The 20377-nt window shown below is 60.7% G+C and overlaps 1 protein-coding gene across 2 annotated transcripts; it reads right to left on the bottom strand.

Annotated features, from left to right (window-relative positions):
* Positions 1 to 3854: 3854 nt before the first annotated feature.
* TMEM9 (transmembrane protein 9) lies at positions 3855 to 17708 on the bottom strand. 2 transcript variants are annotated; one of them, XM_061187272.1, is made up of 6 exons: positions 17666 to 17708; positions 17126 to 17227; positions 16008 to 16099; positions 12272 to 12380; positions 10106 to 10237; positions 3855 to 4783 (listed from the first exon to the last, which is right to left on the bottom strand). In XM_061187272.1, exons 2-6 carry the CDS (start codon positions 17189 to 17191, stop codon positions 4637 to 4639), a joined length of 546 nt encoding a protein of 181 aa, XP_061043255.1. In that variant the 5' UTR covers positions 17192 to 17227; positions 17666 to 17708; the 3' UTR covers positions 3855 to 4636. The 2 variants fall into 2 exon arrangements, with proteins under 2 accessions (XP_061043255.1, XP_061043254.1); XM_061187271.1 differs by lacking the exon at positions 17666 to 17708 and having other exon boundaries at positions 17126 to 17627.
* Between the last annotated feature and the right edge of the window lie 2669 nt (positions 17709 to 20377).

Raw genomic sequence — 20377 nt, 5'->3', positions numbered from 1 at the left:
CAGAACTTTCACAAGGTGGGATTTGGCTGAGGGGTCAGGGTTTCTGGAGTCCTAGGGCCCCTGATGTCACGGTGCAGGAAGTCCCTCTGGCATCTACAGACCCTGCCTGGCTGGCTGGCGGTTATGCTGTCACAGTGATGACGCGAGTCAGAAGACCCAGCACCCAGCAGGGTTGTTCTAAGCGTTTTCGACACAGTAACAGTGTAGTCCTTACACCCGCCACGAGGTGCCCGCGCCCCTGCAGTGAGAGGCGGAGCTGGGGTCTGCACCCGGCTGCTGGCCCAGAGCTCACGCTCTTAACGCCCCACCCGCCTTACTAGATGGAGGCCCAGCCTTCCGGGGTTTTGGCCCCTGCCCCTCGTCTGACGAGCACTCACCACAGGCCAGGCCCCGGGCCCCGGCATCATTACGGAAAAGGAGACTGCCTCGGACAGGAGGGAGCGGAAGGGCCGAGCGGGGTCAGGAAGCCAGGTCCCTCCCGCTTCCAGGCCTGCTCCCTGGCCCGCGGGAGTTGCGTGGCACGGAACGCAGGTGCTCAGGGATGGACAGAGAAGCCAGGCCCGCGCATCCCTCTTCCGGCCCTCAGCCACCTCTTCAAGCTCTGCCCCCCCTTCAGCACGCCCAGGGCAGGGCAGTGACCCTTGGCAGCCGAGGGACGCAGAGCCTCCTGGGCACCTATGGCTGGCACCCCCTCCACCCCGGGTGAGCATGTGTCTGGGGGGCCGTCAACGCCCCTCCAAGGGCCTCAGAGTCCCCACCAGTAACTCCCGCCAATTTGTCTGGGGTTAACGATCAGAGGGGCAGGTGGACAATGGCCTCAGTAAAGCACTCAGGCCCTAGGGGAGTTCCCTGGTGGCCTAGTGGTTAGGATTCTGGGCTTTCGCTGCCGTGGCCCGGGTTCAATCCCTGGTTGGCGAACTGAGATCCCACAAGCCGCGAGGCGTGGCCAAAAACAAAAAAAACCTCAGGCCATAGGACATGGGGAGCCCTGGAGAGTCTTGAAGGAGTGAAGTGACGTGATCAGAGTAAAGCGAGCTCCCCGGTGCTCCCCACAAGAACCCCAAGAGAAATGATGAACTGGGCAGTGGTCGTCGGGCAGAGGGGAGGAAACAGATGCCCCAGCTGCCAGGACTTCGTGAGTGACCGGCAGTGGGACCTGCAGCTCAGGGAGACTCAAGTCTCCAACGACCCCCTGGTTTCCGGCTTGAGCACCTTGGCGACTGGTGGCACCACCGACGCAGATAGAGGAACTAAAAGCAGCCGATTTCCAGGCAAGGATGCGTTTATTTTCGGACGTGCTGATTTTGACAGGCTCTGTGGGCCCCAGGGGGGAGGGTCCGGCTGAGAGCCAGGTATAAGGTCTGGAGCTGGGGGTCAGGTCTGGGCTAGAGTCGGAGATTCTAGAATTAACGTCAGGAAACCACCAGAGAGAAAAGCCTTGGAGAAAACGTCCACGTTAAATTGTAGATTGAGCTGAGCGGTCTGAGCAGGGAGGCCCGGGAAGCCGCGGTATCTGGGGAGAAGGATCCAGTGTCAGCGCAGCATAAGGGCTGGGAGGGCGCGAGCCGAGGACGCGCTCTGGGTCCAGCAGTTACACTCACCAGCACCTCCACCTGTGGAGGGCTCGGGGGAGGGACTGAGTGGGGACAGGGAAGGGACCCCCATAGCCAGAGTTGAGCGTGGAGCCCACCGATGGGTCTTTCAGGATGGGAGACTTGAGTGTGTGGATAGGCTGGGCGGCACCGGGCAACAGGACGAGCTTGGAGGTGATGGCGGTCCCAGGCAGAGGGGACGGGTGGGTTGGCCTTGAACAGGAAGCAATCTCCAAGATGAAAGCAGTCGCGATAAATAGGAAGGAAAATTGCAGGTGCAGGTAAGGAAATTGTGAGATCACACCTAACGGCCTTGATTTTCCCCAAGCAGTGAGGCAAGCCTTCCCACGTTAGGGAGAAGGGGACAGAAATACTGGAAGCTTGCCTAGGATCAATGCCAAAGGGCGAATGGCCCCCTGGAGGGGTGGGCGATGCGGCAGAGGCGGTGAGCCTGCAGGGGCCCTGCTCAGTCTTGCGAGCAGCTGCAGACCTGAGCTGCAGGGCCGGGGGCAGCGGGCGGGCGCTGGTAACGGGGCAGGCTGGGCTGGAGGCCCGTGGTTGAGGATTCGCAGGGTTAAGGATGATGCAAGGAAGCCAGAGAACGAAGGAGCTGGAGCTGGTCCGGGTTAGGGGTGGAGGGGGGAGCCCAGGAGCGGGATGGCCCCTCGCTCCCCGTTCCCCACACGTGTCGCTTGACCAATTCCAAGGCTCGGTCCCCAGGGCCAAACCCAACAAGTTCTTCCCAGGTGGGAACAATCCTTTGTAGAACAGTGTGGCTGGTGGCTTTGGTTGGAGACAAACAGGATTTCTGAACACAACACTAGAACTTATTTCTCAGATGAGGCGGGGGAACAGTTCCTTCTGGCCTCTGCTGGGCTGGCTGTAGGGACCCTGCTCCAAGGTCACTCATAGAAAGGCACTGAGGCACACCTGGGAGTTGTTGTCCGAAACCAGTGTGTGTGCGAAGTCAAAGCATATTGAGAGGCTGGGTTACTGGCTGAGTCCTTAAGACACTGAAGAATCATTCCTAACCTTTTACATTAATTTATTTTCATATACTGGGCTTCTTTATAGTTAACAACAGCTGCCTGCTACAGACCAAATCCTTAAGACTACCCGACAGGTCAGATCACCTGCAGGACTCAACCAAGACGCAGAGAAACAACAGCACTCGAGGTCTCCCCTGGGCAGTGTGGTTTAGAGGAGTATCTGGCAATTTGAGACACCAATTTCTGGATTGATGATTCTTGATAGGCTGACACACCCATCTACCCACTGTTGGAAAGCGTCCCCATCGTGGAAGAACTCGCGGCCCATCAAGGCCTCTGAAGCAGCATGTGGCCTGGCCGGCATCAAGTGTACGCTGGGCAAACTAGGGCGGAGACGCAGCCGGCGCTGGGTCCTCTGCATGGCCCCCTGCAGCCCACGTACCTCCCGCTAACCCACCACAAGCCTCACGCTGGCCGGCACGCTGGCCCAGGACCCGTCAACCCGGCCCCTCCACTGTGTGCCTCGCTCACTTCCAATGCCAACCCCAAGTCTCTGCTCCTCCGGAGCCCCGTCTACACATCACCCGGCCCGTGCCCCTCTGTACCTGCACATGGCTCTGAACTTGGGCACATCTTTGCAAACTGAAATGCCCACCCCACCAAGACCCTGGCTCAGGGCTCCACAGGGAGGCTTCTCAACACTTTGACCTGGACAAACCCCACGGGAAGACATTCAATCAGATCCAGCTGGGCCGCCAGGCCCTTGTTTCTGCCTGGGTCCCGGACGCACCCCCGCCACACTTCCGGGACGGACGGATGGATGTGACTCAGCCCCGGCGGCCCCTGGACGCTTCTCCGGGCAGCGCTCTTCCCCTGGCTGCCCGCATCCCTCTCTGAGTACCCGGTGGTTTTCATGTGGGGAAACGAACGGGCTTTTCAGTGAGCGCCACGCACTGTATCTCTAAGATACTGCCATCTGACACTGTTCACAGCTTCAGGGGACTCTCCCACGAAGGTGAAACACAAATACACTCAGGACAGCTCCCAAGGGCCAGTTCACCCCCTGCCTCCTGCAGGGAATGGAGCCTGAAAGGAGCAGCGACCCCGCCCAGGCCCCCCGTGGGCTCCGTCCGCCACAGCCACCTGGACTGTCCGTGCCCTGGCTCTCTGCCTGGACCCCTCAAGGACAATGCTCCTGTCCCCTCTCTGGGTCCACCTGTGAAACACTCTTAGTCCTTGAAGTCTCTTGAGATCCACAAAGTGAGACAAATAAGACAATTTCACGATGCTTCCTTGATTTACAAGTAACAGAAGGATGACATTCCTCTCCATGCACTGGTACAATGAAATTCAGGGACAAGTGTCAATCTGAGGATAGGCGCCCAGGCACTCAGAGCCACCGCTCGGCCTCGGGGTCCTGTGGTCCCACCAATGGCTCAGCAATTGCAGACCGGGGCGGGAGGGGGGCGGGCATTGCCTGGCTTCCTGAAGTGGGAGCAGGGGCCAGGAGGCAGAGTAAGCAGGGTCCTCGGCTCTGCCTGCATTGATGGGAGAAGAGGAAGGGGAAGAGAAGCTGGAACAGCGTCCAGGTGTGCCCTGAGGACAAGGGTCGGGCTGTGGCATCAGCCTTCCCAGCAGAGCCGTCCCGAGGGCTGGAGCGAGGCCATGCCAGGGCCGAGGAGTCGGGTCGGCAGGAAGCTGGCCGTGCCTTCCTCTCCCACACTCAGTTCCTGATGACCGAGCTCCCGAGATCTGGAGCCGGGAGGGTGGTGAGGAGGGAGCAAGGTGACAGGGCCGCGCCAGTCCCGAGGCCCCCAGCCCTCCCCCGCTGAAGGCCGCTTGAGCAGGCAAAGAGACCATGGACCCAGCGCTCTTCCTCGATTCTGCAGCTGAGCACATGTCAGAAGAGAGGGAGGAGGAAAAACGGCCCGGGCCTTGAAGCGGAGACCTGGACGGTGGCACTGAGTGGGGCGAGTGGCCGGCTCCGTCCCGCCCTGGAGGCTGGCAGGCGCGGCCTCCGGTGCTGCCTTGACCGTGAGCTGGCGGCACTGCCGCCTAGCTGAGCATCTTGTGCCGATCGAAGACCGTCTTCCGCTGCTCCTGCACCTGCAGCTTCCACCGCTGCTGCGCCCCCTCCACGCGCTCCAGGACCGTGTTCGCCCGGGGCCCGGAGAAGGCGGCGGCCGCCACAGCGCGAGCGTCCTGTTGCGGGAAAAGGAAGAGGCTTGGCTCCGAGAGCCGGGGGGTCGCCAACGCCTGGCACGGAGAACAATGCCAGGAGAGCGACCCCAAAGGCCTCCCCGCGGGCCCACCCAGCACAGTGCGCCCGCGGCTGCGGGATGGGCGGGGGCCTGGGAAGCGGGGCTCTGGTCAGGCCCGGCTGCACCCCCGACTCGCTCCTGACCCTCGAGAGGAGCGCGGAGGGTCAGCACAGAGGACGCGACGACCCTGTCGTTCGAGGAGAGGCACCACGTGCCCCCACGGCTGGTAGCGGGCTGCAGAACTCCTCGGCCCTGCCGGCCACGGCCAGGACAGCAGGGAGACCCCCAGGACCTGCTCTGCCAGGGGCTGGGACCCCAGCTCACTTCCCGAAGGACAGTGTCTGGCAGGATGGAGCTGGGAGCTGACCCTTTGTGCCCAATTCCAGAGCCGCTCCGGCCGCCCTCCCTGCTCTGCCCCCATCCCCTCCCCCCGCCCTCAGAACTGCCGCTGTTGTCAAAGGCAGCATCTTCCCCTAATTACCACTTCTCTGCCTCTGAAGCTCCAGAGCCCATGCATTTCCTGCAGGACCCGAACCTGATCTTTGGGGAGAACTGGAGCCAAGGGCCAGGCACACAGCCCGGGGGATTTCCTCCCCAGCTCTCCCTGCCTCTCATCTCCTGCCACACATCTCTTAAGGGATTAGCACACCTCTCTAAGCCCAAGGCCGCCCAGCAACTGCAACTCTGCTTCTAATGCCCCGAGCTGGCACAGCTTCTGTCGCCATGCAGCTGCCAGGCTGGGGAGGTAGGGGCGGGGGATGGGGGCGAGGGGAGGGGAGGCAGTGCGCCGGCGGCGGGCGGTGAGGCTGGCAGGTCGTCACTGCCGCCCGGAGCTCTGCCCAGGGTGAGTTAGAGACGGACGCTGCCCCCCGGGAGCCCTCAGCCCGGGAGCCCACTGCCCGGGACCCCGAGGAAGCCTGCTCTGCCAGGCTGGATGAGGACCACGGCAGCACCTCAGGGGCAGGTGCCGGAGCATCAGAGTCGAAGCCAGGACCCTGGGTTCTACAGCTGGGCCCTGGGGGGCCACCTTCTCCCGGCCTCGGCCACTTAGCAGCTGTGTGTCCCTGACAAGCCACTTGATTTCCCCAAGCTTCAACTTAGTAAAGCCGGACTTCTTAGGCTTCTCTGCCTATACCGTCAACAGGAATTACATTCACTTGATGCCCCAGTGCGGAAACACACACACACAGCTTCACCCAACACTCAGCATGACGCCCTCTGACGTCCTCTGCCCTGCGCCATCTCACTGTTTTCAGTGCTGGTCACGACTCAGGACCGCGTGGGTGACGCCCCACACCCTGACACACACGGTTTATGACCAGGAGCGGGGTACGGCAAGGTCACATACAGTAACACGTGTGAAGTTCTCAGCACACTGCTGTCAGAGTCGGAGCCCGCGGGGTGTTCAGTTTCCTTCCTCCCCAGCAGTTCACGGTGGGAAGACGACTGTGGAATCAAACCTGGCTTTGCACCTGGGCTCTGACCCTGGAGCACGACCCTGGGTGACACCCTGTCCTCTGAACCTGCTTCCCACCCACGGATGGAGGCTGCAGGAGCGTCTTCGCAGGACAGTGGGCGCACAGCGTTCGGCGGTGCCTGGCAGATCACAAGCGCTCAATTCACAGCAACTGTCAGTGTGAGACCCACTCCCGGAGCCCCCAGGCAGGAGGGGGGACCTGCCCTTGGAAGGTCACCGGTGTCACTACTTTTCAGATCGTCCCTTCCCGGTTCAGGACCAGCCTCTGAGTGGCCGTCTAGGTGAGGGGGCACTGGAGACCCCCGTGAGAGGCTGTTGGCCCCCCAGGACCGAGCTACCCCGGCTCCGGGGCTACTGGGACTTCTCTCCCCGCCGGCCTGCCCACACTCTCGTCCTCCTGGTAGCCTGGGGGCAGGCCTGGCGGGGCGGAAAAGCGCCGCCTGCCCCCTCCTTGCACCCTTCCTGGCCCCGGCTGCTCTCCTGTCCCGTCGGGAGAGTGTCTGGAGGGAAAGCAGAGGGAGCCAAGAACAGTGCATTAAGGAACAGCTGAAATTCACCACATTACCACAGGACCACTTGTTTTTCCTTCATGTAAAGTCTTGACAAACAGGTCCTAAGCGGGGAAAGCTGCAGCTGAGAGACTCTGCACTTACACCACTAATAGTCTGATTAATGGGTATTAGAGACGCCACATCTGTCCTAGAAACGCTCAGAGCGGGGCCTGGTCCTCACCGGCTCTGCCATAGGAGAGATGCTACCACTTCCAACCCTCTTACCCCCCAAGCTGGGCCTCTGGGCAGTGAGGGCAGGAGGGGGAGCCCTGCCGACCAGGAGGAAGGCGCCTGCTGCCGACGGGGCTGGACAGGCCTGAGGGTGAGCGTCCCTGGGTGCCGGGCGCTCTCTTGGCGCTGCACCTGGATTATTCCCAGGCTCACGAGACTGGCTTATGGGCTATGTGATTCTCATCTGCGGCTCTGCAGCCCAAGGTCACAAAGGACTTGGACCCGTGTCTCCCGAGCCCCACATTCAAGCCCTCTGGGCTGGCTGAACCGTGCGCGCCTGGCCTGGCCTCCCTGCCCCCGGCCTCTGGCCTCTAGCCTTGCTCTGCCCGGTGACTGCCTGCAGCCAGGCCCTGCCCTGCCACCCCTCGGCCTTCCTGCCAGCAGTGAGGGCGCCGCTTCAGGTCAGGGCCCCAGTGAAAGGTCTTGCTCTCAAGGCTGCACGAACACTTGTAAAGCCGCACACACGGCATCGCAGCAACCGCACTGAGACAGGAGCTCAGACTCGGAAAACTAACCAAAGGGTTACACGCCAGGACGGCGAGCGCAGAGCTGGGACTCCAGCCCAGGATCACAATCCCAGTGCCACGCTCCTAGCGGCTGGGCCACAAGGTCCTGACGGCCGTTCTAGAGACGTCCGCCGGCCCTGCCCTTCCTCGTCCCCCTTCCTGCTCTGGGCTCAGGGGGACGAGGGCCCTGTCCCTCTTGGGCCCCTCGCCGCCCTGGGAAGGGAGGGGCCGTGCAGCAGCCCGGGGTCGCCGGCTGCCATCACTCCTGCACACCCCTCTCTCTCCCCAGCTCCCGCCCAGTGGGCTGTGGTCTCCGGGGACCCTGCAGAGCTGAGGCCCACGCAGCGAGGCCCAGAGACACCCACAGCCTCGCAGGAACCCTTCCTTCTCTCTCTTCAAAGACGGCCAAACCTACACATCTAGCACAGCTCTGTTTGCCGTTTCTGCCCCAGCAAAAAGGCTGGCTTCCTCCCTTCAAAGGGCGTCTGAGCCGGGAGATTAGTCCTGATGCTGCTGGAATCAGGAAAGGCAGCGCCCCGCACCGGGGGCCCACCGGGCCGGCCGGCACCTTCAGAGGGAGCGGGGCTTTCATCTCCTCAGCGCTGTGGGCCAGGCCCCCTTCCTCTCTGTCCTCGAGCCCCAGGGCAGGAGCTCCCGGCTACAGGAATGGGGGGACGAAGCCAAAGGGCCCCCATCCTGGGGTGCGATCGACCCCCCGACTCCCGCGGTGTGGAGGGGAGCCTTCTCAAGGTCACTGAGTTGCACAGGCCTAGAGCCTGACTTTCTTCCTCTTGGGGTGAAAGCTAAATCCCCCGCCCCGGGGGGACCCCATCCTTCTTAAGCTCTTCAAAGCATTTCCAGAGATCCAGCTCAGCCAGGCAGAGCCTCCTCCCCTTGCCGGCCCCAGGCCCGGGCACCACCACGGTCTCCGCTCTACTCAGCTCCAGCGGCCCCAGCACTTAAGCAGCCCCTCCCCACCACGGAAGAGCCCCGCTGCCAGGAAGCCTTCCCACGCTAACACCGAGGAAAAGTCAGCCCCCAGCCTCCCCCGCCCCTCTCCTGACATCCTTCTATCCCGCACCCCTGGCTGGGGGCTCTGCCCCGGGCTCGGACCCTGAGGGTGGGCCCGAGGTCTGTGCGTCTGTCTGCACGGGGCACCTGCAGGACCTGAGTACAGCGGGAGCAAGAGACACAGGGACGGGATGAGCTGGGGGGCCCAGGACGGGGTCCATAAAGAACCGTGCGGCTTGCCCTCCCTTGGGGCTCCGCAGCCAGGTGGCACACATGCGGGGGGGGGCCGCAGGGGGAGGCCGCGGAGCCGTGTAATCATGGCCCATCTCTCAGCCGCTCCCCAGCCAGGACTGCCATTACCGCACGCATCCCCTAATCATGGGGTACTCACCCGTGCCGCTCTGCCCCCAGCAGAGCTGCTATTACCGCGCATTAATAACCAGGTAGGCGCGCGAGATTTCCTCCTGGACAAAGACCACCCAACTGCCGGTCCCCCGCCTCCCAGCCCCAGCTCCACCGGCCGGGCGCGTGTCAGCAGGAGGCTGGGGGCGCCCACCCCGGAGGGGCCGTGGGGTCCAGGGACGGGCCAGGCCCCCTCCCTCCCTGGTGTGTGCAGGCCTGCCCCGTGCGGCCGGGCAGCTTCGCGCTGAGGTCTGAGCCCCAGTCCCTCTTCTTGGTGGGACCCTGCCCTTCCCAGCTCCACCCGCTGCGTGCGATGCTCTCAAGGGCGACAGCCCGCCGGCGGTGCAGCCTAAGCCTGGTGCTCCAGTGACCACTCATCCCTTCACCCCGCTCACCTGTGTCTCTGCAGGAAGAGTCCCTCTTACACGTGTTAGCCTCCCGGCTGTGGTCCCTCCACCCCGGCTTTACGTAAACCAGGGTGAGGCCAAGCGCTCCGCACCTGTGTGCAGCTGGTCCCCAGGGCAGGAAGCGTCCTGAGCCCCACCTGCCTGCAGATGCCACCCTCTGGGGCACCCCTCCTCCCTCACTGCTGTCTCGGGCACACATGGCAGCTGTGCAGGCCCGAGGGGGCGAGCGCGAGGGGCACAGGCCAGGAGCCCCCGACACCGTCACAGCTCTGTGCACGGCACACACCACCTCTCACTCCCACAGAGCTGTCTGCGCCTCCTGTGTCCCACCCAGGGCTCCCCGACTCTCCGGGTACACTCTCCAAGTCCACTGTCAGCCTGACACCAAGGTCCGGGCACCCACATGTGGCTGCCTGGCGGGCTCACTGCCCCTCTGCTAGGAATGCGGTGTGACAAGAAGGCTCCCGGCCTGTGCACTGACGCTGCCTGATTCCACATCAGGGAAAACTCGAGGCTGCCCCCGCTGAGGAAACACTGCAGTCCCGGTGACGCGCAGAACACCGAACGGGAGAAGAGGCGACTGGAGCACTGGGGGAGGGGAAGACAGCCGCCACCTAAGCCCCAGGGACGCTGCGTGCGGGCGGAGGGACCGGCGGGGCCGCACTCAGAGCCCGGTACCTCGTTCTCCTCCTCATCGTGCAGCCGCTCGGTGTAGGCATCCGGCTTTCGGATCAGAGGGTCCACCAGCATCAGGAAGGCCATGTAGAGCAGGAGGGCGCCCACCACCGACAGGTAGATGACGATGATGACCTGTGAGCGGAAGAGAGCCAGCTCGCCCTGTGGACGGCCACCTGCCGCTCCTCTCCCTTGCAGTCTGTCTTCACCGGGCAGCGCAGCCTCAAGTGCTGCCTGCAGACGGGCCAGGAGACCGCGGGCGCGGAGAACGACCCACTCCACCTTTACTGACTGTGCCCTCCGTGGTCGGGACCCCACGAGAACCACCAGTTCTCTGGCAGCACGAAGATGACAGATGAGACGCCCCCAGGAGTGGAGAGCGGGGAGGGGAATCTGCCTGGCCAGACGGGGGCGGGGGAAGCGCCCGTATGAGCGGGAAGTACCGAGCCCTGCTGAGGGCAGCACAGGGTGACGGGGGGGGGGGGGGGGGGGGGGGAGCTTCGGTCCCAAGAGGGCGAGTCACCGTCAGGGGACAGAGGGGACAGGCAGGCGGCCACAGCCCCTCCCTGTCAGTCACAGCAGAAGGTGAGGCTGGGGCAGAAAGACAACTTCCAGAATCTCTTACATGCCTGGAGAGCCTCCCAAGCTGCAGTCATTTTTGTTTTACAGGAAAAACAGAGTCAAGGAAGCTAATGAGATGTTTCCCAGTGTGGGTACTCCCGGCACCTTAGGCAGGACTCCCCAGGACAATGCACTCCACGGTCAGTAACACACCGCAGCTACTAGGGCCACAGTCCATCTCCAAATGTCCTCCAGGGGCGGACACTCACCTGATGCAGACCCCCCCAGGCCACACCATCACCCTCAGTCCCAAGAATACTAAGTGGTGGATGTGCCTTGAACCCAGATTTGCTGACCACAACTCCTATGCCTTTTCTTTTCCTAACTGCCATCCGTCGCTGCTGACCCTAGCCCCGCTTCTACGCTGTGACGGGAGCCGAGCTTGGTCCACAGCCAAGTCCAGCTGGACCATGCCCCTCCCTGACTGGGGCATCTTTAGACAGGGTAAAGGATCAGAACTCTTGCCTGTACCCCAGGAAGCGGGGGGCGGGATAGGGCTGACTCTCTAACAGGCTGAAGCTGGAGGGGGATCTCTCTGGTCTCTAAGCAAGGACTAGAGGGAAACTGGGGGATTAGGAAGTGTATCTGATGAGGTCCCCACGTCAGGAAGTCCCTTCCAATCTAAGGTCTTGGGGACCTGGTCCCCCAAGCGTGGGGCCAGGGGATAAGCTCAGAGGGAAAGGGGTGATGGTAGGGAGGGCGGACAGGCAACCGCTTCCACCTCAGAGGGGAAGAGGATGAGCTCCATGGGCCAGGCAGGGAGGACAGCGCTGAGGACCACCTCCCCTCCAAAAGAGCCTCAAAAGGGAAGCCCAATGGCAGGCTCAGGGCTGTTGCCAAATTCCTGCGGGTTCTTTCCTGATGCTATTTCCAGACCCTTCACCAGACATGCAGAAATAAGCTTAAAAACTGGACCAGGAGGGACTTATGTTGGAAATCGGCAAGCATGGCCAGGCTCGCCCTGGTTGGGGTGTGGTGGTGCTGGGGGATCAAGTCTGCCTGGAGGGGACCAGGGACCAGGCCTCTCCATGTCCTCACTGTGTGTTGGTGGCCATTCCACCACCTCCCCTGAATTCACTGATGCCCACGAGAAAGGGGTTCAGGGGATGCAAGGGGGGCGTCTGACGCCCATCCTGCCAGGCCCGCAGCTCTGGTGTCGCTCTGGAAGCTAAACCAGACTGGAGGCTCCGGAGGGCAGGCTACCTCCTTTCCAGCATCCCTTACGATGCCCGGGACACAGCGGGAGCCCCGAAAATGTCTACTGAACAAATGGAAAGCGAGAAGGGAGGGGAAGATGGGAAGCGTCGGAGAAGGGGTCTCCAGCCCCCCTCCCAGGTCCCCCCTGCGAGTGTGATGGCGTCAGAGGGGAGAGCGGCTCCAAGAGGGGTGGGAAGGGGGTCCCTGGGCTGTGACCCGGCCAGCCTGGGGGCCAGCCCCCCGGCCCCAAGGAACGCTGCAGAAGGAAACAGGACGGAGGCAGAGGGCGGGGCGGGGCGGGGCCCCGCGCAGGGCCCCCAGGGAGAGGGGGCGGGGCGGGCCTCCGGGCACCTTGATGGTGGTGGTGCTCCGCTCCTCGTACTTGCACTCGCACAGCAGGCAGTAGGCCTCCACGTCGTGGCCAGGCACCGGCATGGGCTCCACCACGTGCAGGCAGTTGCTGCAACAGACAGAGGGCTGTGAGGGCAGCCGGGGGGCTCCCCAGGGAGGGGAGGGTCTCTGAAGGGTCAGGCTGGCGGGACCCCTTTCCCAACCCACAGCCTCACGAGGCCCTTGCCCTCCGTGCCTCACCGGGTGGGTGTCCCAGCGGCACAGACTCCACCCCACCCCACCCCAGTCCCTCCGGTCCAGGGTCTGTCCCTGTGGCAGGCAGCGCCTCCGCCAGCCCTCCTCTGACCCACGAATCCACCACAAGCCAGTGACTCTGCCTTCTTCAACATCTCTGAACCCCACTTCCCTATCCCCTCCCACTGCTGTGTCTCAGCCAGGCCCTGCCCACAGGAGTCTGGTGCCCTGGGCCTGAGCCTCCTCTGGGAGCTGCGCCTCTGGGAGCTGCAGGGGTGGCACCGGATGACCCTCCAGGCCCTTCCAGCTCTGGCCCGGGCTGTCCCAGGGGCCCTCAGGCTCAGGCGGGGTTTCTGGCAGAGGCGCCAACAGTGTGGCTGGCATGTCCTCCACAAGCCTCTGTTCCCCTAAAAGTCCGTATGTGGAGGGTGTGATTTTACCTGAACCTCTGATGACCCCACTTCCAGCGCTGGGCACATGGCTCCCTGCTCTAACTCAGCCCCTGCCCGGGGAGGGGCCGCCGGACAGGGCCAGGTCCACACCCAGCACTGGGTCATCACTCCTGGGACCTCCCCTCTCCCGGGGCCTCTACCAGCCTCCGAGGCCCAGATTTCTCCCTGGGTCTGGAAGGTCACTCTGGTGCACCAGTGGGACGTGTGGGTTCCCCACAGGGATGTGTTCTCTCCCCAGAGAATCAGTGAAACCGTGACATGTCCCTTTTTGGGGATCAGTGATAGCGCCTTAGGGGAGAGGGTTACAGAAGGGCAAGCTGGTTTAAGTCTCTGCCGTCTGCAGGTGACGTGTGTCACTTCTCTGGGCCTCGGTGTCCTCATGGACACAACAGAGGCTGAACTTGATCAGCGTCCTTCAAAATGTGCTCCCTGGAGCACCCCAGGACCCTCTGTGCCGGAGGGTGGGAGGGAGGGGCCGTGGACGCTCCCGCTCTGCCGGGGCAGTCCTGACTTTGTTTTACACAATGTGTTTCCAAAACAGATTTGTTTGAAGCCTGTATTTTTAGAAGTGTGAGAGACACTGCACTAGCCAGCTCTGGGACTGTCTCTATAGTGTACTCCTCGGGAGCTCCACCATCAGGGCGACGGTGTCGGGGTTTCTGCCCCTCACAGGCACAAGGACCCCCAGCACGAGATGGCAGAGCGCCTGCAACACGGGAACGTGGCCTGTGTGGCTCAGACACCCTGGCTTCAGCCGCCTCAACCGGGGGAAGGCCCAGGTGTCCTCCTCGCAGTGGAGGGACCATGCGGAAGGGGCCTGAGGACACACCTGGTCTCCTCTGGCCCTGGCCTGAGGTCTAGGATCACAGCGTCAGGCCCCACCCCTCCCCTAAGGGGCTCCAGGCAGCCTGCGATGCCTCCCCTCCCTGACAGGCCAGGGTCGCTGGGTCCCAGAACCCTGGGGTCTTACGTCCCGGCCTCAGGTTCCACCCACCAGCCTTGGTGGCACTGTTCCTCAGGCAGCCCCCTAATGCTGACTGCCCAGGGGAAGGAGATAAATCACAGCCTGAGAGGTCCAGGTAGGACTCCGTCCTCCATGGCATCCACGCTTGGCTTGGGGCCTTACGCTGGCCCCAGCGCAGAGACAGTGCTGGTACGATGTGGTGGTGCCTGAGGGATGTAGCCTTATTACCTGGTGTCGGGCTGAGACAGTCTAGCCGTTTATTCCTGACGCTATTTGAACTGTAACCACGAGATACAAAGAGGTCACAGGGGCTTCCCCAGGACTCCAGGTCCTGGGGCTCTGTAACTCCATCAGGACGGGCAAAGACAGAAGGAAACTTGGGCTTCCCTCTTGGGCTGTGGCGTAAGTCGGATGACGGTCACCTTCGTGGCCTCTAGGAAGGCATAACAATATACATTACTAACACTATCAGCCGGCATTTATACGGCCTCCCCATGTGCTGGGAATTGTTCTAAGTGCTATACTTACTTGTACATGCGTTGCACAAGTGTGCGCTCGCACACGTGCACGCACACACACACACACACTCGTATTTAATACTCAAAATAGTGCCACCGCTTTACAGATGAGGAAACTGAATACCCTGGGGATTAAGCAACTTGTTTCACAACGAACAAGGAGCAAAGCTAGATTGGAAGGCAGGCAGGGTCGATCCAGAGTCTGCATCTAACCAGACTGGTTCTCAGAAAATCACACACTCAGAGCTGCACAGGTTCAAAATCCCCAAATGCTGCTCTGGACCAACCGCATCACGATCACTTATTTAAGAAAAAGTTTCTGCCGTGCCCCACCCCCCATATTCACTGAATCAAAATCTTGGGGGTGGGGTGATATCTAACATACAGCATGGTGACTATCATTAACAATACTGTATTATATACACTTGAAGTTGCTAAGAGAGTAGATCTTAAATGTTCTACCACACCCACACCTGCACGGTTACTCTGTGAGGTGATGGAGGTGTTGTCTAACCTTGTTCCACAATAGATACATGTATCAAATCATGTAACCTTATACAACGTCACATGTCTGATTCATCTCAATAAAGCTGGGAAAAACAACAACAAAAAAGAACCCAAAAATCATGGCGGAGGGGGTGCTGGGACTCTGTATTTTCTCAAAGCCCACCTGGTGATCCTGATACCTGACCAAGTAGAGGCCATGCTGACCTGGGCTCCCCCGTGTGGCGTAACCGCTCCAAGGGGACCTGATGCAGGCATCACCTCACCTGCGCTCAGAGCTCTCCAGGACGAGGAGCCCCTGCTCCTGAAATGGCCTGCACGAGAAACGCCTCAACTCACACTTCAATCTGGCTCCCTGGAGCTCTCCTCGCTGGCCCCAGCCCTACACCCAAGCCACACGGTGCGCCTCAGAGCACGCCAGCCCCTCTCCTGCCCTCTCAGCTGCGCGTGCCCCCAAGTCCTCTCCTTCTCAGACTGTAATTCCTTAAACCGTTCTTTCCAGGAGAGCATGTTGAAACTTGCCTTCAACAAGCTGATGTCCTTTCTCTGAATGATTTTTTGATTATTTCTCTCTTTTTTGAAGTGAGCCATCCAGAAATGAATTCAAGACTCCAGGAGTATAATGTAAATTCTCTTTGGGCCTCAATCTCTGCAACTATAAAATGGGAACACAACCCATCCCACTGCCTTACAAGGTGGTTAGACACTGGCATCAAATGACGCGTGTAACAGAGCTTCGCCAAGAGCACGCAAGTAGGCGAAAGATCCCATGGTACGTAGCTCTAATACTTACCTCTCCCAGCTTCTCTGTTACCATTTTGCAGATATGAACAATCACCCAAATCAAAGCAAATCAAAATAACAAAATCCACTCCTCTGACCAGGAACCCCTCAGCTGGAATTAAAGACATGTGGACCCTATTTCTAATCGGTTGTGTGACCAGGGACAAAATATTCCTTTGTAAGGTTCTCCATAAAAATGGGAGAGCAAGCTTATCCTCCAGGAGTCCATGAACCCCAGTCAACACCCACAACCTCAAGGGCCAGCCTGGGCAATGCCTTACCAGTCCTTCTGTGACACATTCTGGTTGTAAATGTGTCCACTGATGTTTCTATATGGTGGACAGATGCATTTGCACCGGATATCTTCAGAACTCTGCAAGAGAAAGCACAAATTAGGTGGGCAGGGCCCCTGGGTTCAAATTCTAGCAAGCCTCTCAACTTTCAGTTCCCTGTTCCATAAGGTGACCATATGAATGCTCTTGACCTTCCCCCAGGCCCAAGTTCAGCAGGAACGACTTCTGCAGGAAGGATGCTACATCACAGGGTCCTCAAGAAACTGTCTGGGGGCATGAATGATACCCACGGAAGGCTGCCCAGGGCTGCCACTCCCAGGTAGGGGGCTTGGGGGAGGGGCAAGCAAGGTGGCAAGGCCCAGAGCAAGGTGCTCTGGGCCTCACACCTGTGTGTGTACCCGGGTCCAGCAGTCTTGGTGGCTGGCCTCTTCCCCCAACCCCACCTCCAATTTCCTAGGTTAGGATCAGGGAAGGAAAAGGCTGAGGTGAACCAGAAAAAGTGGACGTTTCCATGGAAACACTCAAGCAACCCCTCTGGAAGTTCTCCCTCCCTGGAATGGGTCAGAGACAACACAAAATTTTCATTCGAATTAGCATTCCTAGGAGGAAGTGGAAACAAACCCTGAGACTCAGTCTGATTCAAAGCCTCAGTGATCTTCATAATCTCGAATTCCCAAACCCAGCTCCAGGCCATTACCCCTAAGGAATGGAAGTTACCTCGAGTCCCAGCTCGAGTCCCAGCTCGGGGGTGGGTCCCCTCCACCCAGCAACCTGCATCTGTGCAGACTTCACACTCCTCACATTACGGCCACTCCTTAAGCTACTGGAAGCTCCGACTAGGGCAGTAGGCACCCAGGAGCAAAGGAAGAAGGTACTGAGAACTTAGACAACTTCCCCAAACACAGAACCCTGACTGGAATTCCACCTCCGGCGTGCCAGATCCAGACGCGTGCCCCGCAGACCCCCCCCTCTCCTGGAGGCCTGCAGCCTAGGGCCGAGAGAACATGCCCCGGCATGGCCCGAAGGGGAGTGAGGGGCCGGGCTGGAGCAGTAGCCCCCCCGGGACGCCGGGGCGCAGGCAGGGTGGTCGTGCACGGGAGCTGCACCTTGTTGGCTTGGGCTGGGGGCACCAGCAGACTTCCGACCACGGCCACCAAACACAGGAGCTTCATGCTTCTCAGACTTTCGGGGCCGGCAAGACCGCCCACCTGAAAGAGAAATACTGAGGCGGAGAAGGGGCGGGCGGCCACGCAGCACCCTCGGCCCCGGAGCGAACCGCCCTGCTCGGGCACGGGAAGTGGGTGGGAGCTGGGCCCGGAGTCCTGGGCCTTCCAAGCCTGGTCCGCGAAGGCGCTTCCCTCTCCCCCAGGCCTCGACTTCCACAGCCAAACTGGCGCGCCGGGCCGCGGGGCCTCCTGGGCGGGGCCGCGGGCCTCGGGTCCGCCGGACAAGGCCGGCCAGCGACCCCCATCTCGCGTTCCTCTGCCCTCCCTCATCACCGCCCGCAGCTCCTCCCGCTCGGGCCGAGAAGAACCTGGGGCGCGGAGTCTGGGAGCCCCAACCCCACGGCCGCCGCGGGACCCGGACCCCAGGGCCCTCGCGACCCCCGCGACCCCCGCACCCTCCCCCAACGCACGTCTGCTAACCTGCGAACCCCGCCTCGGCAACGCGGGACGCGGCCGGCCCCGCCCCTCCAGCTTCTATTGGCTGCGGGGGATGTCGCCGAGGCAACAAGGCCCGCCTCCGCCTGGGCGCCGAGGCTCCGCGCAAGGGAGAGGGAGGCATTTCTCAACCCGACCAAACAGGAAAAGGGAGCGTCTGCAAGCGAACGAGAAGCTGGGAAGGTGTGGCCTCCTTGCTGCCGCAGAATTCCACCTCCGAGCTCGCTGCTCCCCGTGTTCAAAACCCAGGGTTTCGGAGGGGGCCTAAGCTGTTCAGTCTTGCCGTTTTATAGAGAAAGCACTTGATAAGCAATAAGCTAGTAACAACAATAACGATAAAAGCAGGTTCTAGGGCTCTGTCCTCATCCACAATTTGGAGCTGTTATCTGAGTCGCATCTTTGCTGCAGAGGGCGGCCCCACCTCTCCTCCCCCTCCCCGCCAGGAGGAGGAACCCGGGCGGCGAGGGGCGGCGAGGGGCGGCGAGGGGCGGGCTGGGCCCCTGAAGGGTGCGCCCCGCAGCTCCCAGCCTGGTCCCCTGGTGCTGGTTCTGGACCCGGCAGATGGGGGCAGGATGTGCGGGGGGCGGGGGAGGTCCGGGCCGCTGAGGGGCAGGGGTGAACTCGGTCCAGCCTCAAAGGAAAGAGAGAGGAGTCGTCCGAGTCTAGGGCACCGACCCTGGTGAAGACACCTGGGCTTTGGTTCCGCTCTGCCACTAAGCAGTGGTGTTACCTGGAAGACACCTCCCCTCTCCCGCCTCTGCTTCCTTGCCTGAAATGAGTTGGTTGTATGCAAAGACCCTTTCAGTCGATATTTTGGGATTCCGGGGTGGGGGGGCTTGATGTGGCCCGCACTGGGGGCCGGCCTGAAGCCCGCCCCCCCATGCAGGTACTGTGGATTGTGGTGGGCACTTCCTGTGGGGATCTCTGGGTTTGTGTTGGTTCCTCCTACTGATATGTGTCCCTCCCTGTATCCCCTCCACCTGCAGAGTCCCTGTTTGCTGAATTGGGTAGATTTAAAATCCGCCAGCCAGAGGACCGGCAGGAGGCACCACAGTGGCACACAGAGCTCGTGGGCTTTGGCCCTAGGCCAACCAGGGCACCAATCCTGGTTCCTCTCATACTAGTTGTGAGAATTGGGGTGGTTGGCTTATCCTTTAGAGAGCCTCGGTTTCCACATCCATAAAATGGGGATAATATGACCTACTTTCAGGATATAACGAGTCTATATGTGCAAAGCACCTGGAACAGTGGGGGCTCTGTCAATGGAGACCGTAGCTCATTCTGGAGGTCAGAGTGGCTGCTTTGGGAGCAGGCTGGGACAGAGAGAGGATGCCTGTCACGTGGGGGCAGAAGGGACAGTTCAGGCACTGGAAAAACACCCTCCCTCCCCCCCATACACCTCCTATGTGGCGGTGGAGACCTTCTTGGGGACAAAAGCAGAGGGCTGAGTCTCGGTCACCTCCAGCGCATGGTCCTCTGACACCCGACACTAAAGGTACCCAGTGCTGGTCTCACCATCTTCACCACAAAATGGAAGCAAGGCCTCCCAGCTTCCTCTGTGCACCATCATCCTGCACTTCTCAGGAATGCAAGGATGTGTGTATCAAATGATCTTTGACTCTGTTCTCTCCTGTCTCCACCTCGAGTCTATGCCAGCTACCCTAAGGGACAGCCATCATTGCCCCGCTGGCATACTGCACTCTGTCCTCCTGCTTCCATCCTGTCTTCCATCCAATCCTGTTTTCAGCACCTCGCTCACTGCTCTGTAATCCCTGCGAGCACCCTATCGCGTCAACTCGAGACCCCTCCACCCGGTGTCCGAGCCCTGGCCCTCCCATCTCAGCTCTGGTTACCCCCTGCCAGCTGTCTCCCACATTTGGCTTTGTTCATACCAGTCCTCTTGGCAGGATGACATCACCCCCTCAGCCTGCATCTCTTTCAGACCTCTGCCCCAAGCGCTTCTCTTCCAGAAACTTTTCCCAGGTAGCCCTACCTGACCCAGTGCGCCTCGTTCCCACACGTCCACCGTGGGCCCTGCGTTTAAGAGCCAGGCCATTGAGAGGAGTCTGAACCTCTTTATTCAATCCAATTCCACAAGCGTGTGCCGAATACCGTGCAGATGCCCCAGGGGACACAACAGACAAGCCACATGTGAACCCTGCTTTCAAGATGTGTCTTGTAGAGAAGGCATGTAGCCAGAATGTAATTTAATATAGTTAAATTCTATAGAAGAGTTTCTGCACTAAAATGTTTTTGGAACACTACGCGCCTGGCACTGTGCTAGTTGCTAGGATATATCAGTGGACAAGAGAGACCCTGTCCCTGCTGTCATGGTACTTGACATTTATTGCAGGAAAATGACAAATCAACAAGCCGTTACAATCCAGGGTGCTGGAAGCTGTGGAGAGGAAGACCTACAGAGGCCCATGGGCCAAGTCAGTCCGGAAGATGGAGAGGATGCTTTGAAGGTCACGGGGGCTACCGGAGCTGGGCCAGTGTGGGGCAGAATAATGACCCCCCCCAGATGTTCATATCCTAATTCTGGATCCTGTGAATATGTCACCTTACGTGGCAGAAAGGACTTTGCAGATATGATCAGGTGAAAGCCCTCGGGATGGCGAGAGGACCCTGGATTATCTAGGTGCGCCCAGTCTAATCAGGTAAGTCTTTAAAAGAGGAGAAGCTTTTCTGGTTGTG

The sequence above is a fragment of the Eubalaena glacialis genome, chromosome 3 (genome assembly GCF_028564815.1).
Source record: "Eubalaena glacialis isolate mEubGla1 chromosome 3, mEubGla1.1.hap2.+ XY, whole genome shotgun sequence".
NCBI classification, from domain to species: domain Eukaryota; kingdom Metazoa; phylum Chordata; class Mammalia; order Artiodactyla; family Balaenidae; genus Eubalaena; species Eubalaena glacialis.
The sequence above is the reverse complement of the archived record's forward strand: the minus strand, read 5'-3'. Positions and strand labels throughout refer to the sequence as shown.

Excerpts from the sequence above, each read along its gene's own strand:
- TMEM9 (XM_061187271.1), bottom strand. The coding sequence starts at position 17,515 with ATGAGGGAGGGCAGAGGAACGCGAGATGGGGGTCGCTGGCCGGCCTTG. Across the intron at positions 10,238-12,271 it reads GGAGCACCACCACCATCAAG|GTCATCATCGTCATCTACCT; the intron begins GTGCCCGGAGGC and ends TTCCGCTCACAG. Across the intron at positions 4,784-10,105 it reads ACGATGAGGAGGAGAACGAG|GACGCTCGCGCTGTGGCGGC; the intron begins GTACCGGGCTCT and ends TTCCCGCAACAG.